The 22,105-nt window shown below is 45.4% G+C and overlaps 1 protein-coding gene across 1 annotated transcript; it reads left to right on the top strand.

Moving 5' to 3' along the window:
• The first annotated feature begins 638 nt into the window (after positions 1 to 638).
• Positions 639 to 21,619, top strand: zfyve26 (zinc finger, FYVE domain containing 26). Its single transcript, XM_030770967.1, has 41 exons — positions 639 to 707; positions 1,614 to 1,852; positions 2,063 to 2,138; positions 2,258 to 2,341; positions 2,490 to 2,991; positions 3,542 to 3,666; positions 3,860 to 4,024; positions 5,138 to 5,226; positions 5,957 to 6,108; positions 6,454 to 6,654; positions 6,945 to 7,532; positions 7,638 to 7,811; positions 8,028 to 8,179; positions 8,411 to 8,654; positions 8,861 to 9,124; positions 9,360 to 9,479; positions 9,625 to 9,800; positions 10,105 to 10,336; positions 10,676 to 10,781; positions 11,083 to 11,939; positions 12,208 to 12,407; positions 12,602 to 12,706; positions 12,988 to 13,110; positions 13,304 to 13,477; positions 13,893 to 14,142; positions 14,388 to 14,480; positions 14,793 to 14,977; positions 15,280 to 15,416; positions 15,696 to 15,724; positions 15,906 to 16,042; positions 16,137 to 16,357; positions 16,596 to 16,743; positions 17,196 to 17,405; positions 18,497 to 18,712; positions 18,864 to 19,061; positions 19,327 to 19,535; positions 19,961 to 20,123; positions 20,242 to 20,301; positions 20,583 to 20,765; positions 21,074 to 21,124; positions 21,407 to 21,619. The coding sequence occupies exons 2-41, from the start codon at positions 1,665 to 1,667 to the stop codon at positions 21,617 to 21,619; spliced, it is 7,800 nt and encodes a 2,599-aa protein (XP_030626827.1). The 5' UTR covers positions 639 to 707; positions 1,614 to 1,664.
• Positions 21,620 to 22,105: the final 486 nt, after the last annotated feature.

Genomic DNA, 22,105 nt, shown 5'->3' with positions numbered 1-22,105 from the left:
TACATACGCTAATTATCATCATCAACAACAGCACGGAACAAACTCCCTGGAGACATAATTAGACATCAGGTGTATGGTTTAGCATGTCAGTCTAACCGGTTTAAGGTGTAAAATAATCTGTTTACCATTAAACAAAGATTTGTGTCACATGTGATGCACACGCACTTCATAGAATTCACCTCAACGGCAAGATTTCTGTATCTCTGTGGCATAATTTTTGGTTGTATTTCTATAATCTCACCGAGTAGATGCGACATTTTCAAAGAAAATTTCTGTCGTCTCCTTTCTGATAACACTGGTTGAATCATAGGATAATCTATTACAATATGCCACGATCAATGTCACTTTGGTAGGCTCCAGGGCAGCTCACCGATGAGTGATTTTTATGATATGTCAAAGCGGCGGAATATCAATCGAAACTGCAGTCCGCCATTTGACATTTATTCCGATTATGCTATAAACTATAAATAATGATCTTTATTTTCCCTTGTGTAATAGCCTTGCTCGCAAACAGTTAATGTACAACATGTTCCGAAAACTGCATGAATTCGAAGCGCCTCACGGTGTTTAAACCGGCGAACTTTGAACTAGGCTTTCGTCAATCAGCTGATCATATCACATGACTTAACTGGCATGGCTACACAAGTGACAGGAAAGACGTTCGAAGTATGTGTACAGTAGTTGAAGGCGAAAGTCGGAAATAAACGGTGAGTGTCTCATTTGATGATATTTGCTTGTGCATTTATGTCCCACCTAGCAAAAGGTTGGGTTGTATATTACTTATAGTTTACACGTCTTGAAAATACGCTTTCAATACGTTAGTTCCTCCAGTGTAGGCTACTCTCGTATATGTTTCTTTCAGATTCGGTTGCTTCTTGTAGAGTAGCTATTCAGTTTCCGAAGAGCTATTCAGGTTGTGTATACCTGACATTGTTGTTTTATCTATTGATTTTTTTTGGTTGCCTCTGTGCTTCGGAAAGTTTGCAGTAATCCATCACTCTGGGTATTTCGTAATAAAACTAGTTATTGAAATCGCCCATCACTTGATAACGCTTTATATTGGGAATATTCTGTTTTTGTGCGGTTTTTAATAATAGTCTTTCCGATTAACATTGCGCGTTATTTCTTTCCTTACTGAGTTTAAAGTGCTTTGTATTTTACACAATATTCCATAAATTGCAGAATAACCCCATTTCAGTGACAGTTTACAATCATATTTAAGGCATTCGCCACTTTCATATAGCTTCCCCTAGCCAGGGCAAAAAGCACCGAGACAAAGTCTTCTTTAATCAAGTTGTGGGTCATAAGATGCAGCCAGCCGTCCAGAGAATATGTATACATACACAACTTCTCTCGCATTAATGTTTTTGTTTGTTTGTTTGTTTCTTTTGTTTTGTTTGTTTAAGAGTAACAATAGGTTCATGTATTCAATAATATTAACTCTTCAGAAATAACTGGCTGATGCTAATATTGGTTATGTTTAATATTCATAGTGACTCGTTCTTTTTAACTCTAGTAAGTTTGTCTTATTCTCTGTATCTTCTGCTCCTTAAGAAACGCATTGATCTATCTGTATGAGCGAAATTACTGATAGCTTTTTCTCTGTGCACCAGATGAGGAATTCATGTAGATATCAGTGAACTGGATCATATTCTCTGGGCACCATGCACCCTTTTGGTCGTGAAGAGGAGAGCTCGAGACAGGAGCTCTACGGCTTCTTCAGGCTCTGTCTGCAGCGCGGGGAGTGGGAATTAGCGGGCGCTTGTGTACAGCAGCTCGAAGCTGCTTGCGACTTGCCCCATAGTCCGCGAGACATTGTCAAAGCCATCGTCACGCATCCTTACCCACTCGTGTAAGTCTTCTATGTCCAAGAGGAACTGACGGTTGGTTGAAGTGGGGTTGGTTAGCTTCAAGGGTGGACGAGAGTATTTTTAGCTATTATGTTTGCTCTCTCTGTTCTGCCTCCCATGTGTTTCCATGTTTTGCAGTTCCATGATGAAGTTGGTTTATACGCATCAATTGCATTATTGTGTATGACAGCCTTATTGTGTGCATCTTTCAGATGGGACACAGTAGGAAGCCCTCACAGACTGGCTTGGTACTGGCTGCAAGTCTTGGAGAGATGTACAGATGAGAAGGTACATTTGTTCTGGTTGGTGTATCTACCATTTGATGTTGAAAATACTTGTGCCAGGAAAAAAAAGCTTTCAGTCTCAGCAGGGCAAGAAGAAGTCATATATTGATTTTTGTCGTATAGGTTCACGTGTCTGTGAAAAGAGAACTGGAGTTCTTGCTGCTTCTAGAGGAACTCGGGGATGAGACGTCAGAGACTGTGCTAAAGGTGTGTCAATCAACAGAGGTCCCTCATTACACTTTAGAGTGTTTACTCAGGAACACGATTGTTTTTTTTTACACTATGAATTCTTTTTAATCGCTCTCTCTCTTTCCTCCCACGGTGTTTCTCCTCTTTTTTTTTCCGTACCTCTCAGGAGCTCCACCAGGCATTTCTAAACTCTCAGCTGGAGGATAAGAGGACTTCAGGGGTCTCTGAGTCTCCCCTCAGTGCTGGTGTGAAGTCTTGCTTGCTGTCTCTGCTAGCTCAGCGTAAACCTCGACTGGCTCACACTCTCATTACCTTCTTACAACACAGCCCCGGATCCATCAACAGCGCGAGGGACTACGCCTTACAGGATACTTTCATCCAACACCTCATGGACAAAGTGAATCAGTTTACAGAGGAAAAGAGAGATGGATGGGCAGAAGAAGTGTGTATGGCACTGGCTCTGATGCCCTGGGGGCCAGAGAGGTCTGGGGCCCAGCTGGAGGCCCTCTGGGATGGCCTGTGGAGGACCAGGGATGGGCCCCTTTCAGAGGAGAGGATTCTTGGCTGTCTGTTGAGACCTCAGGGTCAGACGCTGCTCTCTCTCTACTGCTCCACTGCACTTAAGTTACTCCGAGACCAGCTGCTCAGAGAGGCTCTACACACACAGGGTGAGATGGGCCTCTGTCTTATATATAGTTACACACATGCATTGAACACTTACCTGCAGAGGGGAATGGTACCCCATCTAGGACTTATATATACATATTTAGTCATATAAACAAGACCCTACCTGAGTTAAACCTTACTCTCATGCTTGTGTATTATATGTGAGTCAGTCTGTCTGTGGGGCTTTTTATTCTCACACTTTGAATATCCTCTCTGGAATTGTCTTTGTGGTTTTTAGGATCATACTTTCCATGAGTGCATTGTTTTTTGACATTTGTCTTGCTACTGTATTTTAATTTTAGGAAGTGAAAGCTTGTTAATAAAGCATAACTTGTTCTAGCAGTGCACTGCCAGCACACAGCTAAGTTTCACACCCCTGCACATGTGGCTAAGATTGCCTCATTTTGTGTTGCTCATGATCACAGAATTGGCATGTGACCACACTTTTTTTTCCTAACAACTATGTGTGTGTGTGTGTATGTGTTTGTGTGCGTGCCTGTGTGTACATTTGTGTGTGTGTGTGCGTGTGAAAACATATCTTCATTTCTCTAGTGGACTTGCCAGAAGCGGAAAGGGTAATGCTAGGGTTGTGTTGTCATAGTGACAGACCCTCGGCTTGGAAAGCAATCTACTTTGATTGTCTGAGCAATAGCAAACACTTTCTGGAGCAGGTCTTGGTAGGTACACATTCATTTGTTCCATGAGATGTGAAGTGTTTTGACATGAATCTTGAACATAGGGACCTGTAAAGTTATGTTTGTATCAATAAATCAAACACACATCAAATCTCCACTACAACTAACCTAAAGAAATATAAAGTGCTCTTTCTTTAAAGAGGCTCTTTTTTTCATACCTCTCTCTGTTTTACAGGTGACAGGACTGGACCTCATTAAGAATGAGGAATTTTCCAGCCTTGAGGCATTACTGAAGTCAGAGTTTCAGCCACTGTCCCGCCTCTTGCTGTTGCTTGGTTGGAAACAGTGTCAGAGCATTGACTCGGCTCAGACGTTGCTTAGAATACTGCACCAGCAACAGGTCAGTGAGGGGGCGGGGGGATCATAGTTTTCCCTCCCAAGGCCGAGATTGTGCTTTTCAAACCAACAGAAAAGATCAGCGTTCTGGAACTAGATTTGATGAGTCACTTCCTCCATGATCTTGTGTGACAGATAACATGCCACGGTAGGGCAAGATCACCAAAAATCCTTACTGTGATATGTGGTCATTTTTGCCACAGTGGCCTTAAATGCAATGATAACTACTATCATTGTTGTGATCGAAATGATCGCAGTAACCCATTCACTCTTGCCTGAACTCGGCTTTTAGTTCAATTTAATCTGAACAGACGCAAAGTTCTACTTTTGTACCAGAACTTTGTTTTCATTGACTCACATTCTGTCCTTGTTTTGGGTTCAGCCCTCATTTTTATTGGATTGAAAACAAACTGAGCTATAGGATGTGGTCTTTTAGACGTATCCATAACACTTTGGTGGTGAGCAGGGTGGCGTAATGTAATGCCTGTACAAGGAATGGAGTGAATTTAGCCGTTGTTTTGGTGTTTGGGGTTAGGTACACTACATGTGAATACAAATTAGACAGCTAACGCAAATTTAATGCAGGTCCACAATGACTCACTGATCACTGAATTATTACTTTTTTGTGGCATTTCATCATTTAGTCTGAATTATGCGTACACAATCACAGAATCCAAATCTGGTTTACTTCAAACACACACCTTGCACTAGAACATTTCATGCGCTTAAAACAAGAGTTACTGAAATTACTGCATGTCTGCAGTTGAACTGTAATCACATCATCAGCAGTGATTATGCTACCGAATGCATTTTAGCTCTTCTGCATGCAGGGGTTTCAATGTGTTAACATTTCTTTGCACTGTTCACATGATCTGTGATCATTTTGCTCACACGATACAATGCAATGTCCACAAGAATCCAGTAATTGTACCCGTAGTCCATTTGGTGTTTCAGTGTTAGCTGGCTTATCTCTAAACACCAGATGCTGTTATTAAACACAATACTATTACTAAACTCTGATTTCATACACTGTTGACCACTGCTGTGAATATGAGTGTGGGAGATATAATATGTCTGTTTTGGCCTGAAAGATGAAGCTCATTTCCAATCTGTTTAGGCTGAGGCCAGTGACACTGTTCTGAGTGAGTTTGCCAGTGGTATCTCCTCTCAACTGGGAGTGTTGGAATGGTGTGCCAAAAACAACCCGTGAGTAGAAATCTCCACATCCTCTCACATGAATTGATAGTTCTCACATCGTTAAGTTTATATAAGGATTCACTGTTTCCGAATGGCTGCATATATGACAGTTTTCACATAGTTGTTGCCCACATAGCCTTAAGGAAATATTTGTTTCGGTTACAATTATGGACTGTGTGACAAGCAGATAGTGGCCTGTGCTTTTCCTATTGGTGGATACATGGGTAAGCATAGTGAGAAAAGCACACACACTGTTCGCCTTCAGTTACTGGATAAACCTTCGGGCTGTTTCATGAGAGGGTTTACTTTGTAAACTGGAGTGTTTTAGTAGCATATACTGTCATAAGTTTCTTTTTACTTCCCTGAAGACATAACCTTCTGGCTAGTTTATTTTCAGTGTGAATTTTTAGAAATAATCTAATGTTCAGATACACCTTTTCAGCTCTGAAATAAAAAAAAGTCAATTCTTTTATTGTGTACCCTAAATTGGTTTTGTTTCACGGTAGAGTCTTCACCTCCCCACTTTCTGTTTACATCATATTCCAATTGAACTGGTCCGGTTTTGAAACTTTTTTTTTTCCCAGTCAAAGTCCAACTTGATAAGTCGAGTTTCTGAGATAACTGCTCACTCTCTGGCCGAAAACCAGATTGCAGTATTTGTCAAGAAACCAGAAACATTCCTTCATTCTTGCTTGCGTGAGCAAACTGGGTCAAACTGTTGTCTCTGTGTGTTGTGTAGAGGGATATCCCAGGAGGCTCTGCTTTCTCAGCTGCATACTGTAGATCACCACTCTGCTCTGTACATACTGCACTCTCTCACTCCTCTCGCCCAGTATGAAGAACGTAGGGTGGTGGAGCTACTCCAGGGACTGCCAAAGTCCTCAGAACCAGGTTCCATACACTCAAGCACACTTCCTCATGTAACCTCATTTAACCTGTCTTTTTTTTTACCTCACTTAACCCCTCTCACAAGTGTATTTCCTCTTTTATACTTTTTTAATACTGTTTTGAGACACCATGCAAAATATTAGCCTTGTACTTCACAGTTCTCGATGAATTTGTCTTTTCTCACATCTAATCATCTCAAGTGTAACCAGATGACTATTTGTACGGCATAAAAGCTTGAAAACGGAATGTAATATTAGGGGGTGGGGCGGTCGGAGACTTTGAACTTTTGCAAAATTGAAAGCTTATGAAGGAATCTCGTGATCTTTCCTGCTGTGTGTTGTGGTCTAGGTGATCCTGAGGTTGTTGAAATACATACGGGGACTGTGCAACGCAACGTGACCCTGTTCCAGGGTTTCTGTGCTATGAAGTATGCCCTCTATGCCTTGTGTGTGAAAGCACATGCACACACACAATGCTCAGTGTGCAATACATTGCCATGGAAACCACAGTCTGAGGTGGACCAGAGTCAGGAAGCAGAGCAGTCTGAAGGTACAGCAGTAAGAGCTGAATCTGAGAATGTCCATTAACTTTGCAGTGAGCCCTTGTAAATGCACCATATGGTTCTATGCTAAGTGAGAAGGCAATCCTTCTTGAAGTTGTCTTTTTAAGAAGTAATGTTGACTGCTTTACCACGAACTAATGTACATTTTTCCGATACTGATATGGAGCCTGTATCTAACATTTTTTTTTATCTCTTTCTATATCATGAACGTGAAACTTTCAAATTCAGTGATAATTATCTCTATTGAAATGATGATCATCATCATTTTCACTCTCAGGGCCAGTTGAGAGGTTCCACCACTTTCTGTCTGAGTGCCAGCTCTACTTGGAAGCAGTCCCTGCCATCTTCCGCCTGGAGCTCATGGAGAACATCTTCTCGCTCCTCTTCCTCTCCAACTCTGACTTCATCCAGCCAGACCGAACTGGTACCAATGCAGACCCTTCCACACCCCAAACAGCTGACCCCAACACTACAGATGCCAAATTTAAGACAGAAGATGAGCAAAAACATGAGGAGAATAATGAGAGTGTGAGGGAGAGGATAGAGGGGAAAAGTCAGACCGCGCTCAAGCCTGACCTGGGTAAACTGGACCTGAGCCATCTGACCCAGGGTTATAAGGGCTTTCTGGTGGACGTACAAGTGATGGAGGGGTTCCTGCGTCTGCTGAGACAGGGGTTGGAGGGGGTGAGCGCGCTCGGACAGGGGGATGGCCGTGCATTGGCCGCCGAAGCGGAAGTTGCTGAGAGCCTAGGCTGTTCCATCACCGTGGAGACGTTCAGTACACGTTTGCAGAGGCTGTCCAATCGCACAGCTGAGGCACAGTGGAGGCTGCAGATCATTTCCAGTAACCGTGGTAACAAGAGCAGTGAGTGTGCAGTTCAACTTACTCCTCTAAAATTGTTTTTTTTTTTTCTTCACTGAGCCGATAACTGTTTGTGGGTATGCATGTGTCTACCTGATTGTCCCACAGACGTGGATGGCCTGTATCTACCTTCCCCTGTGGCCAGTCCAGCTCTGTCTCTAAAAAGCAGCAGTAGCAGTGGCGGTTCTGGAGTTAGGAGGAAGAAGAGGTCTTTTCGCCATCACTCTGAACGTCTCATCACCTCTGAACGCCAGAACGGAGAGGTCAGCACCAGTGCCTCCGGTAGGTCTAAACGCTTCACTGAAATCTCAGCTAAATCTGTGTTATGTGTTGATGCACGCTGACTTGATTCACGTCACCCTGTTAAAGTTTCTTCATAACGATCACCTGAGGTGGTAAAGTCTTGAGGTAAAACAAAGGCCTCCATGTAATGAAAGAGATGTTTCGCTCTGACAGGTTCGTCTCTGTAAAGACGTGGTGTTTGTGTTTATGGTCTAGATGGAGGTGGAGGGACGGTCGCGGGGGGTTTGGAACGTGAGGTCTGTCCTTGTGGTGGTCCACATACCTGGCTGGTTCCGGCCATGCTCTCCCCTCCGGAGTCCCTGCTGGTCTCTTGCATACGTCGTGGCAACGTCATAGAGGCGCACCAAGTGAGACATGATCGTGTTGTCATTCCTACAGCTGGGAAGCTGTGCCACTCCAAATGTGTTTAGAATGTAGTTTGCTTATGTACTCTAGAGCATTAACTTTAGAATGATTGGAGAGAATTATACATAATGGAGGTGGACATGGAGAGAAAGTGTTATGGTTTGACATATGACAGGTAGGGTAGTGATATGTTGAACTGAACTGTTCATTCGTTCTGCTTGTGCCTGCTGTAGGTGATGCTGATGTTTGGTTTGGAGAACACAGCCTGTTCTGGAGAGTTGGTTTTTATGGAACTTTACCGGGAGGTTCTGCAGGAGCTGGCTCAGGTGGAGCATAAGATTGAGAGTCAGTCACTGTCTTCATCATCCTCATCCTCAGAAGGTCTGGGGGCCGTGGGTGTTACTGGGCCTGGGAGGACTCGCCTAGGAAGCAGCAGCCGCTCGACCTTGCAGAATATTGGTTCTGCAGCCGCTGCAGGTACGTAGCGCTCTTTCTCTATCTTTATCGCACGCGCACACACGCTGACACCAGACTACATGCATGAAAAATATTAATACTGCATATAACATGTATAACACACTTAATTCACCGCTGATGCCCAAAGCAGCTGCTACGGGCCATGAGATGTAACACCATTAGCTTTCTCACCCCCCTTAGCCCCTGTATTCTTCTCCTCACCACAGGCATGGCGTTCTACTCCATATCTGACGTGGCTGACCGACTCCTCAGCACCCCTGCTCGCCCCTTACCTTGCCTAGAGGAGGACTATTGGCTCTCCCGTGGCTTACCTGATCCTTCAGGCATCCTGTGCCCGCTTTTGGAGGAGCTGAGCCCAGCTGGTATGGCGGCATTTGACCTGGCTTGCTGCCAGTGTCAGCTGTGGAAGACCTCACGCCAGTTATTGGAGACGGCCGAACGCAGGCTCAGCGGCTCACTGGAGAACAGAGGTAGGAGGAGCTAGTGGGATGGTGGATATTATGGAAAAGTCTGTTGTGAGAGCTGGGCTTCTGTGCATTCACATAGTACAAGAAACAATAAACGTTTCATTTGACGTGAGTCAGACTGACAAAAAGAAAGTACTTTTCTCCTGACTCATTCACAGTATGCTTAACCCTGAGGAAATGGGATTGTGTGTGTCTGGTGTACGTGTGATCTGTAATTCTTAATTTTACGGCTGCACAGGTCTGAAGGTGGACCCTAAGACTCCTCGCTCTGAGGGAATCCACGGCTTTCCCTTTGTGCTGCAGCAGATCAGTAAAATCCTCAACCGCACGGCTACCGGAAAAGGCCCGGCCAAGACAGGCAAGTACCAAACACATTCAGTACACCCAGTCGCACACAGCGTCAGAGCAGTGTAGCATTCCTCTCCCTGCGGAAACTCTCCCTGATCTGAATCATGACCTCATCAGCAGATGGGAAAAAAAGAGACATTTCTTTATCTGTGTAGAAACAGCAGGGGAGGATCATGTCGTGTCCAGGCCGTTTGGCTGTAGTGTTCAGGAGGTGCTGCTCTGCTGTCATCCCACACTGACTGAGGAGGGCATTGCCGTTCGCCTCAGCCTGACTCAGCGCCTGGAGGTCACCCTGCAGACTCTGACCTCTGCCACGGAGAGCGTGGGTAAGGCCACGAAAGCCTTGCTTCTGCGGTTAGAAATGACCCTTTTTTTTTTTTTTTGTGCCGTTAACTTACAAAAATATGAACTGGCATACTTCCAGCTGGGCTCTGTCCAGGTTGTTTTGTTTTGTTTTGCTTTTCTTATGTATAAACCGCACCATGACAGCGCCTTGTGTTTCTCCGAATCTCATGCTCTGTTATCCCTTTATGTTTATGTTAATGCGTGTACATGTATAAATCTGCAGATCTACTTTTAATTTAATAGTTCATTCATCCTCCTGTTTTCCTCTGTCCGGGTGTTCTGTTGAAGAGAATCGGTCTGGGGGAGCTCTCCTGGCCGCCTTGCTGGAGCAGGCTGGACTGAAGCAGTCTGAACTGGATTCCCACCCTGTTCGTTCTCATATGAAACAGCTCCTGCGCTCCTTGGATCAACTTTGCCCCTTTGAGCTTGACCCTGCAAACTGCAGGCCCGACTACATTCGCAGTTTCTTAGACTATGTCAACATGCTGGCCTCTGTGCTAGTGCGTAGTCTGGGATCAGAGGGTGAGCTAGCTTGGTCCTGTAAAACCCTACAGAGCCTATTTAATCCGCTTTATATAACCCTTCATCTCTGTACTAATTCAGTTTAGATCAGAGCACTGTTTTGTCTACACTCTTATGTTCCTATCTTCCCATTTTTATTCCACTCTTACAAGAACCATTTTATCTATTTTTGCTCATATAATTCTGCATTCCTCTCCACATTCCACTTACAAGACCGACAATGGCTAATTTATTCAGCCAACTCTAAATATCGGGTAGTGCTTCGGTCAGATGAGAATGCCGTTGTCTGATGTGCTCTCTGTAATTTTATTAATTTAATCTAATTTCCTACCTTTGTAGACCAGAATACTGAAGTGAAGCTTGGGAACCCACTGCTGGTACTGCTGCAGTCTCCCTCTCAACTTCTCTCTCATCTGCTCTTTGACAGACAGGTGTCTCCAGACAGGTAAGGATGGACATTGATACATTCAGCAGTGCTCCTGCAGTAGTTCCCACAGTAGCTCCTACCACAGTAGCTTGTGCCAAGTCACATGACCTTACAACAAATGTGTGTAATTTTGCAGCAGCAATGAAAGCATGTAGTACTTTAGTAACACATTTGTGATTTTTTTTTTTTTTTTCTGTTGTTGTCACATTTAACATTCTGGTGTCTCTCGCTTGGACAGGGTTGTTCTCACTGCTGTACAAACGCATTGCGCTCCGTTGACGATGCCAGGCCGATAACTCGCTCTCTCTCTTTCTGTCAGGGTTAGGACTCTGCTTCAGCAGGAAGGCCTGCATGTGAGTGTTCAGCAGGTGATTGTGCAGCGTTGCTGTGAGGCTCTTCCCGTGTGGGGCTCCCGTCACGCGGCTCAGAGCCAGCCCAGGCTCAGCGGGGGTGCCTTCTGCCCGGCCAGCATAGCTTTCCTTCTCCAGCAGCACGCCCAGGAACACGCCCCCGCCCTGGAGCTCTCCCTGCCCGTCGCATCCGCCTCCGCCGACCTCAGCTCCGAATCTGAAGTCTCTGCGGACGAGCTCTCGGCCGCCTCCACTAGCCTGTCTACCTCTCCGCCTTCTCCTTCCTCGTTCTCTTCCTCCTCGTCCTCCGCTAACACCTTCCTTCTCACGTCGTCTGCCCTGGCGTTCCTGAAGTCCCTGTCCCCCCTCTTGGCTGCCTTGGCTTGTCTGAGCGCCAGCCGTGGGGGAACAACGCGGGCGCCCACGTCAGGCTGGCCCGGCCTGCCGTCTTACTTCCGTGGGGGGCGCAAAGAGGCGGTGCTGGATGCGGAGCAGATCTCCAGAGAAGGGGAGGCTCTGCTAAAAGACTTCCCTGTCCTGAGGGCTTACCTGCAGGCCATGGCCGAGCCCGTGCTTGGGTCCTCTGTTGGCCCTGAGGAGGAAAGCGGAGGCCTGGTGGCTTCGCTCTGTGGAAAGCCCTTGGTGGGAATGGTGTTCTCTGGGCTGCAGGCTGGGTCGGCACAGGCGCTGGCAGTGGAAGCATTTCAGCAGGCGCTTGACAGTGGGGATCTGAACCGAACCCTGGTTCTCCTGGAGCTGTATGGGCAGCAGTGTGGCCAGGAGGGGATCCTGAGGGACAGGTTACTGGCCTGTGCTGCTCTTGAGGGTAAGAATGAACATGACCATTCTGCAGTAAAGAAGATTCACTGTAATTCTGTTTTCAATCAAATATACTGTTTTTATTTGTTTCTGAGCATACCGAAAGCGAAAGGATTTTTTTTTTGAAGGAAGAAAAGCACACACTGTGTGGACAAGTGACAAAGAATGAAAGTCACTTTGTAGTGGGATGATGGGGATGAACTACATCTATATGATACACATTTTAAATGGTCCTTATTCTCTCTGGTTGTCTGCCTTTGTCTTTCGTGCTCAAGCTGGAGAGAGAGGATTTGAGCATTTGTTCCGGGTGCAGGACCCAGACCTGAGAGCTCGCGTGGCACTGCAGGGGTTGGAGAGATGGCCTCTGGAATCCTGCCTGGAGCTGTTGCATTACTGCCTGAGTGACCTTGGCGTGGACGGGACACTGAAGGAGGAGCTACAACAGAAAAAGGAGGAGCTTAGCATGTATCACAGGGTCTGTCTCCTCCCATCTGAAAAGAATTTTGGTTTCATATGGTTTTAAGAAAAAAAGTGTGTTTTGTGCCTATTACACGTGAATGCTCTGTTTTGACTCTGCAAGAGCAACAATTTTTTGCTTTGTGGTAGATTGAATTGTATTGTTATAATCAAACCATTTACACCAGTCTCGTGCTGTCATGGTTACTTCAGATGCTGAACTTGCAGCCTCTGTTGCCCGTGGCAACATGGCAGGAGCTTAGAGAGGAGTCAAACAGGAACCCTGAATCCATGCTCTCTCTGATGCTGGAGGCCAGAGTGAGTACTGTCCTTACTACTGTTTACTACATTTCATTCACATACTATCACTTCACCCCTCTCCTTAGTCCTCTTTCATTTTTGACCATTGAATAAACATGAGTGAACATGTTTAAATTTGATGTTGCTGTGGAGCAGAACGGCAAAATGGAGAGGGCACTGTCTGAGGGGACGGCTCCTTCATCTACCACATTAATAAAGTTGAAGTAAATGCTGGTGCTATTATTCTGATGTGTGTGTGTGTGTGTGTGTGTGTGTGTGTGTGTGTGTGTGCGCACCAGGAGTTTGAGCTCTGTTCTCAGTGGGTGCAGTTGTACCCAGTCTCTGAAGAGTCCAGAGTGAAGCTCCAGACCGAGCACCTGCTATACCTGTTAGGGAAGGGACAGACTGAGGAGGCCTTTCAGGTAGATACAGATGTGTGTGTGTGTGTGTGTGTGCTGTGTGTGCACAAATATGTTTGTGTGGCTCAAAACATTAAATCTGACTAATTAAAATAGCAATTTAGTAAGGGGGGAGTAAAGAAGGGTGGTTTGTAAATATGATACTTTGTTTTTATCCTTGACATGTGGATATCTTTTTTTGATTCATCTCTCCTAGCTGCTGGAGGGTCTACCAGACTCACTGGGCCTGGATGTTAGCGAATGTGCTCTGGATCGCCGACCAGGACTGGCTGCGTGCCATTTCCTGTCTGACTACCTCACATTACACTTTCAGAGTCAGATGACCACGGCACGGAGACACCACATTCATTCTCTTCATCTGGGTTCAAAGGTGTGTGCGTGTGTGTGTGTGTGTGTACGTGTGTGTATTGCCTCACCTGTAGCTCCTTAATCACGGTAGCCATTATCGAGGCAATGTGTCTTGCAGATAATGGATTCAAAATCAAAATAAACCACCCAAACTGCAATTTCAAAGTAGTGAATTGTGAAAAAAATCAATGACAAATCACACTGATTTTCACCTCATTATCACTCCTCAAACATCAGATTGTCAACTTAAGAGAGTAAGACATATAACTGAAATGTTCTTTGCTTTAAAACAAGTTAGCTAACTTTATTATGGCAATCGTTCTGTAGCTGTACCTGTGTTTTGCCATGCTGCGTCTGATGGGATTCATTAAAGGCTTGTGTGTGTGTGTGTGTGTGTGTGTGTGTGTGTGTGTGTGTGTGTGTGTGTGTGTGCTCAGGTGTTGCTGACTCTGCCAGAGGCTGCTCGACAGGACTACTTCCATCTGCTCTCTGAGCCCCTGCTCATGTTAGAGCAGTTATTAATGAACCTGAAGGTTGACTGGGTTGATACAGCTGTCCACACACTCCGGAACCTTCTAGTTGGCCAGGAAGCGGGTTTCACTAACGATGACATCGACGCTCTTCTGTCCAAATACGCCTGCAAGGCTCTGGACTTCCCTTACGCACCCAGAGAGAGATCTCGATCTGGTAGGTTAACCATGAAGATGAGTACTGTCGCAGTTAAGAGATTGATAAAACACTGTTTTAATAACCAGTTCTGCAGCATTTTTAATACGTTTGCATTTTGTTCTTTTGAGTTCCTATATTCTGGTCCAGCTCATGAACTAGTTTCGTGACACAAGCCGAAGACAGTTTGGAAAGAGATAGTTACTGGGTACATGTAATTATATGATTTCTTTCTTTCTTTCTTTCTTTCTTTCTTTCTCTCTCAGACTCTGTGATCAGTTTGCAGGATGCACTTCTGCAGTGTCCTGCCCAGGACAGTTCCATCTCCACCCCCAGCCATACCCCACCCCCCTCAGAAGGTCAGACAACATGCCCAAAAATGGTTTGCCGTTGTGTACTCTCTCTCATTTATGCCTAATAAAAGCTCAGATACCATGCTATCACTGCAAATTTATCATTATTCTGAGTTATTAATCAGCCATGTAGAGATACACATCCGGCTTATAATAAATCACCCGTTTGAATCTAATACAGTTATTTTTATCATGTTTCCAGTGGTATGCGTCTGTAATGTTTGTTTATTGTTAATTGTCAGTCATCGTTAGAGTAATCTGTCCTTTTCCCTGGACTTTTACAGTCACTGGTAGTAGCTGGTTTTGGTTAAATTGCAGGCAGTACACCCATGCACTCCTCGTCCAGTTCTGGGTGGGACAAGGAACGAGGGTCCAGCGCCAAAAGGCTAAGCTACCCGGCCACGCCCTTCACTCCTCCAGAGAAGACGCCCGAACGCAAAGACTGGATCCCAGACCACAAACAACATATCTGTATGGTCTGCCAAAAAGAGAGGTTCACCATGGTGAGAAACACACACATACACACGCACAGCGTGAGTGATGTTTGCATGTGGGGGTAAGACCTAGTGCCCAATATGAATGACTGATTGAATGAACATACATACATACATACATACATACATACATACAGAGGGAAATATGGAGCCTTTTAGCTGGTGAAGGGTGTTGTTCTTAGAATTTGTCACTGGCTGTTTTGACTCATTCCATCAACCATAAAGCTATAATGACTATGCCACTCATCAGTCTGAAAACCGGGAAACTGTCACAGATTTTGTGTAAAGACATCTTCTCTTCTACCCGTCAGTTTAACAGGAGGCATCACTGCCGGAGGTGTGGCAGGCTGGTATGTCACACCTGCTCCAGCAGGAGGATGGTGTTAGATGCCGGTAATCCAGAATCTGTGAGAGTGTGTGACCAGTGCTTCAACTTCTTAAACCCAAAGTAAGATCCAGATCACAAACCATCTGTTGATATGGCCTGAAATAACTGAACTCTTCGCTCTTGGTTGAAGTATCTTATATTTTACCTTGAAACCTAAGATATTGTCGTGCTTCTTTTCAAACATACATGCATTATGTAATGTTTTAACTGACAAGACCTGTTCTTTGTCTTTAAAAAAGCTGGGGACGTGCTAGTGGATTTCTGCATGTTTGCCTGGTATCAGCTTTCTAATGGACGCCGTTATTGAATATGCTCAATGTTTGTTTTTTGTTATTGCAGCTCAGATGAGGAGCTGGAACAAGCTGAAGGTTTGAGCTCTTACATGTGATAAATGTTAGATGAATGAAAATTCATTCACATTGATTTACGCTTCCAGCGTATTGATCTACCTGTTTTTTTTTTATATACAGGTAAAGAAATAGGCATGTTTCCTATAGTTAATTCTCTTTTTTCTGTTTCCAACGCTCTCTTTGATTGCTCTTTTTCTAGTAGCTGGCAGCCCTGTTTCTCTTGACGGAGCGATGGACGGACTTCTCAGCCTACCTGAGATAACACAGCGCCAGTACCGACTCAGCACAAACCCAGAGGAAAACCAACTGTTGCAGAGCGAGTTTTACTACGAACAGGTCAGCTTCTTCTTCAGCTTCACAAACATTGGAGGAAGCCAACCTCAGTATATGATCCACACGCACCCTCCGTGTTTCTCTCTCTCTCTCTCAGGCTCCAAGTGCCTCCCTCTGCGTGGCTATCCTTAACCTTCACAGCGATCAGACAGCCTGTGGGCACCAGCTGATTGGCCACTGCCGCTCCCTTTCCCGCAAACTGACCAATCCTGAGGTGGATGCCCGCCTACTGACAGACGTCATGCATCAGCTGCTCATCAGTGCCAAGCTCATGTTTGTGAAGGTGGGACGCAGCCAGGACCTGGTGCTGTGTGACAGGTGAGCTCTCCCCACCCTGGTACTCAGATAAAACAGACAGGTCTAATATTGCTCTCAGATATGAGATGATTTTAGCTACTGGTAAAAAAATGATGTCCCAACAGAGACAAGCTTTGGTGCAGTGAAGTGAACAGACAGAACGTCTTGTATGTCCTTTGTAAACTCTCTCTTGCTTTCTCTCTCTCTGGCTCTTTCTCTCTCTCTCTCTTTCTCTCGCTCTCTTTCTCTCCATCTCCAGCTTCATCAGTAAAGTGGATGTGCTGAAGATTTTAGTCACTGCTAACTATAAGTACATCCCCTCACTGGATGACATCCTTGAGACTACGGCCGTCACGCGGCTCCGTAACCAGCTGCTGGAGGCTGAGTACTACCGCCTGGCCGTGGAGGTGAGAGAGAGAGGGACTGAGGCTTGGAGCCTGTCTGGAGTTTATGCTGTACCACATAACCCTTTACCCAGTGTTGTTGTCATGGAGTAACTCACAGTACCTGCGCCTTGTCCTACCAAAAAAGATTTCCGAGGAAAAATAGGTGAAAAAGAGAATTAGAGATACTGAGTGTCTGCGTTTTCCACACTGACTGTGAGAAAGAAGCTACCGTGATTAAGAATGCTGATTAAATTTAAATTTGGTTCAAACTTTGCCATAAGATTAGCATCACATGATTCTTGCGCTCCCCTTATGATCAGTGATTCGGGGTTTTATAGTAGGGATGTATTTTTTTTCCCCCACCCTGACTAGTCTCTCTCTCTGTCTTACCCTGCCCCTCTCTCTCTCTCTCTCTCTGTTTCTGTGTATGTGTATGTGTGTGTGTGTGTGTGTGTGTGTGTGTATTGGCTTAGGTGTCCACTAAGAGCAGTCTGGATGCCAGTGTGGTGTGGCATGCCTGGGGCATGGCCTCTCTGAAGGCAGGCTGTCTCAGTGGGGCCCGTGAGAAGTTTGCACGCTGCTTAAAAGCTCCAGTGGACCGCAACCATCTCAAACAGGGACCTCGGCTATTACAGGAGATCGTCCAGCATCTGGAGTCCACTGTTCGACCCACACACACCACGGTACTGAGACCATCCGACCGTCCCCTCTTAGCATTTAATACAACAGATATTCAGTGACGGTCCTGTTTCATTATCATTCATTTTTCATTGGCCAGGGACACCATAGTAAAATTAGGGAAGTAACAGAAAGGCAGACAGACAAAGAAAAGAAAACACTTTCTTTGTTAACTACTAAGAATAACACTAATTCTTATTTTCATAGTGGACCACTGTTTTAAGATATTATGGATTTTAAATGGACTCGATTAAATATTTGCATATGGTACGTTGTTCATCTTATTGCTGTAAACCTGGTGCCACACTCCGTCTGTAACGCTCAGTTGTTGGGTTTTTCTGTAAATGTAAATCATTTATGTTTTGTCTAGAGAGCCATGCTGTGCCTATGAAGCAGAAGAGTGTTTGTTTTTCTGTTAAATCTGTAATAGCACTATTTAGATCATTATACTGTAGCTCCCTTTCTGCATTTTTTTTTTTTTAATTTTTTTTCTGCATTTTTTTTTTTTTTTTTTTTGTGATTTCTCATTGTTTTATGACATTTCATTGGCCCCTGCAGCCATGTTCACTGTTTTTGTCTTCAGCATTTGGTGTGTTTAAAATCCTACATGACAAAAAAATACGTATATTTATGCTTTAGATTGCCCAACCTATCAGTTAAATTGCAGAACAGTGTCAGCTGAGTTTCACTGTGGCATCTGCAGCTTGTCATCTGCCCTTTTTTCTAAATTTAACAGTTGATAATTGACTTGACTTGTGTGTCTGATGACGTTAAATGCGATTTATGTGTGTTTGAGGGTGGGGATGGGGGTCAGGGTTATTTGTCTGATTGTTTGTTTGTCCCACAAGACATAAACTTGCAGGCGCCCCGTCACACTTCAGTGTTACTTTACTAGTGAGCTCAAAAGAAGCACTGGCCTTTTCCCTGAAGAACAAGCATTTTTTTAATCAGTCATATGACAATGGACACTGACCATCTGGTTTATCCTGCTCTCTGTATCTGTCCCTCTGTGTGTGTATGCGCGTGTGTATGCGCGTGTGTATGCGTGTGTGTGCGCGTGTGTGTGCGCGTGTGTGTGCGTGTTTGTGAGATACAGCAGGTCGACGAGGACGTGCTGGCGTCTCTCAGGGAGCTGGAGGAGGCTCTGGCCGAGCAGGTTCCCGTGGAGCGGCCCGAGAGTCGCACGCAGCGCCACGCCCATTACCAGGAGTGTCTGTACTACCTTCACGCCTATGGCACACACCTTGCCCTCATCAGCTTCCACATGCGCCATGAATGCATCAAGGAGGCCCTCACACACCTGCTCAGCAAGGTACATGACTGAAAGCCCAGCATCACCTCTCACGCACCCACAACAACATAGGACTATGTATGAGGAAAAATACAGCAAACCCAATGTATCTGTTAAATTATTATTATCATTTTTCTTCTCCCTCTCTCCTTCACTGGGTGTGTGAGAGCAGGAGTGTCCAGAGGAGGTGTTCCTGGAGGGGGTGCTGCAGCCGTGTTTGGAGCGGGGTCGGCTCGGGAATCTCCAGAGTCAGATGGAGAGCCTGGACCCGTCTCTGGAGAGCTGGGGCCGTTACCTCATGGCTGCCTGCCAACTCCTACAACGCCGTGGGCATTTTCACACCCTCTACCAGTTGCAGCAGTTCATGATGGTATGAACCAGACACATTCAGACATTCGCGAACGTCTTTTACTGTTTCAGTGTCAGTACGGCAAGCAGTGAAGCTACAGTGAGTTGTGCGCTGAATTTCTTTGCTGGCTTTCCTTACGCTGAGGATTAGCTTTCGTCACATGAGTGCAGCATCTGTCTCTCTCGTTTACCGTTCTCATTTCTCTTCTGTCTCACTCTCACCATCCCCTGTTTATATCTTCTGTCCCCCTCCCTCTCTCTCTCTCTCTCTCTCTCTCTCTCTACAGGACCATGTCCGTGCTGCTATGACATGTATCAGATTCTTCACACATGGGGCTCAGTCATACCTGCAGTTGGGGGACCAGCAGCGCTGGCTGGTCAGGGCCAAGGAGCATCTGAGAACCTATCTACAGGAGCAGCAGAGCAGAGGAGCCGCACGCAAAAAATCCTCCACTTCTGCTTTTAGGAAGAAAATGACCTCCAGCGAAGTGTCAAGGTCAGTCAGTGACCAAACATATGACTGTCTCTCAGCGTGATGGTGGACAGACCAGATTTGAGAGAGGAGATTTCCTGACTGTCCGTTCACAATCACTGGTTATATTCAAATATGGTGATTATTGTTTGATCTTTACACCTGTGATTGGTCATAGTAAGTATACTGTAGTTGTGATATTCAGATTATTAACTGAAATTGATTTAAATTTAATAGAACCCTGCAAAAAACCCTAAAAATCCTGGAATTAGATAATCAGTTTTTCAAACGATCTCATCCTGATTTTAAAGCACAGTCAACTTCCTGAGCATTTGGAGAAGCTGTGATGACTCTTTCCTGCTTTGTTGCCGACTAAGAATCAGTGTGCTGCTGCACTGTGGTATTGTTGCCCTGGTAACTGATCCTCCTTGCCAACCCTGTTCTCTCAGGCACATCAACACCATCGAGCTGCAGCTGGAAGTCACACGTTTTTTGCACCGTTGTGAGAGTTCCTCTCCCTCCAAGACAGCTGTTACCCCTACTGCCACAAGCACCACTTCTCCCCCTACTCTGTTTTTGAATAGTGCTATGAAGGTGGATGTGGCTTGTAAGGTGAGTCGCCTCCTTTAGACTATTCAGTAATGTATAATCAAGGTTTATAGATATTTGACATGCAGTGCTGATTAGTGGTACAAATGACTGTTTATGATACTGTATTCTCTGTCTTCAGGTGATGCTAGGGGGTAAGAACATTGAAGAGGGATTTGGCATTGCCTATAGGGTCATACAGGTAAGGACATATGACTAATGTGTCCATACCCAGTACTCTGCAACAAACCTCTTTTCAGCAGATTCTCTTTTTTCTTTTTTTGTAAAGATGTGGTCTCCTCTGTGAAGAGGAATAAAGACTTGTGGACTTTTTGAAACCCTTCTTTCTGGAAGGTTTGACACCAGGCTGACTGAAGTAGTTTTCCTGGCTCTAGCGAAAGCCTCCTGCTAATTTGAATAGATCACTGTTTCCTCCTTTCATCATCTATACCCTCTCCCTCTCTCTCTCTCTTTCTCCTGCAGGATTTCCAGTTGGAAGCGTTGGCTGTGTATAAGCGTGTGGGGCAGAGGTTGGTACGGCAGCGACAGTACCAAGCTGTGCGCCAACTGTTAAAGTGCGTGGGCGAGTCAGGCAGTGCCACCAAGAACGACTGCGATGCCATCGTCCTCAGCTGTGTCTCCACTGCTGACAAGGGCCCTGGTGATGTAAGTTGTTCTCTCTTACCGCCCACAGTCATGGTGCTGGGCAGTCATTTGGAATGAATGGGAAGTATCTGTCTAAACATTGCCATCGTTTAAAGAGTTGAAAAGTCGAGGAGATTCTGTGAAGGTTTTTGAACAGTCTGATGTGTGTCCGAACAACTCTGGTCAAGTGTTTGAAATAAACGGAGGTAAAATACTCGTGTGCCATCTGGATGCTTCTAGAATTCTCTTTATTAAGAACTTAAGCTGACGCGTGCATGTGCTGGCGCTAATCTGTCAGCGACGTGTGTTGTTTTTCTGCCCCTGTCTAGGCCAGAGACCTGGAGAGTCTGATTCTGGAGATCAAAAGCCCAGAGAACAAGGTGAACTTTACATGCTCTACTCTAGCTCTTCGGCGACATGGGACTCTTTGGGACCTTGTCTGTCCCTCTTTCTCTTTTACCCGTTCACCATCGCTCTGCTCATCATTTTCCTCTTTCTACCTTACTTTTCTTTCCCCTACCATATCTTCCTGTTGTTCCATATCTCATCTTTCTCTCATAGTGTCTCTCTTTCTCTTTTCCTTATGACTATCCTCCGCTTCTGTAGTTCTCTCTCTTTCTATCTCACGTACACAGTCACTCACTACTCTCTGTGCTTGACAGATAAAGGCGTATTTGCAGTGCAGTAAACTCAGGTCAGCGTACCTCTTGGCTGTGAAACTGGAGGTGGCTCGGGCGGGTCCGCTGGTACAGGAAGTCCTTCAGGCCGCAGAGAGCTCCGGCGACTCCGTCATGCAGGACATCTGCCGTCAGTGGCTGTCCGAGCACCAGGACCCGGCGCCGCGGCAACGGCAGGCTCGCAGCAACCCCAGATAACCACGGGAACTGAGCAATGCAGGCTTGTATGAGGACCCCCCCCCCCCCCGAGAGACTTGGTGTCCCCCGGAATATGGTTTGGGAAGCTGCTCTCTGCCCGTGACACTAAATGAATCACCACTGTGCCACAACTGTCACCGGACGGTATCCCGTGACTGTACGACTGTGTCAAACACTCTGACAGAAGACTGTGTGGAACCACTGCTCTAACTTTTCTGAACCTTTTTCAGTTTATCCCTCCTGTCAAAGAACACATGTTAAAGGTACTTCTCATTCTGTCCAGTATTATTTTCCAGTTTAATCTCCTACCTCAGCTAAAAGGGATTCTTCCAGAACTTTCCACTTATACTTAACTGATATGTCCAAGCTCTGAGAGGACATTTTGGTGTACATCACCACGCACATCTTGTTCAGTCTCTTAAGTCCCCTGAAGAGGAAGAGCGGATGATTTGCGTAAATCCAGGATTCTGTTTTTGAATCCCATTG

The sequence above is a fragment of the Chanos chanos genome, chromosome 4, assembly GCF_902362185.1.
Source record: "Chanos chanos chromosome 4, fChaCha1.1, whole genome shotgun sequence".
Lineage (NCBI taxonomy): Eukaryota > Metazoa > Chordata > Actinopteri > Gonorynchiformes > Chanidae > Chanos > Chanos chanos.
This window is presented reverse-complemented; position numbering and strand designations above follow the sequence as displayed.

What these genes read in the sequence shown, in the direction of transcription:
- zfyve26 (XM_030770967.1), top strand. Translation starts at nt 1,665, where the DNA reads ATGCACCCTTTTGGTCGTGAAGAGGAGAGCTCGAGACAGGAGCTCTAC. An exon ending in GGTCAGCACCAGTGCCTCCG is followed by an intron (nt 7,812 to 8,027) that starts GTAGGTCTAAAC and finishes TTTATGGTCTAG; the next exon opens with ATGGAGGTGGAGGGACGGTC. An exon ending in TCACACACCTGCTCAGCAAG is followed by an intron (nt 18,713 to 18,863) that starts GTACATGACTGA and finishes GTGTGAGAGCAG; the next exon opens with GAGTGTCCAGAGGAGGTGTT.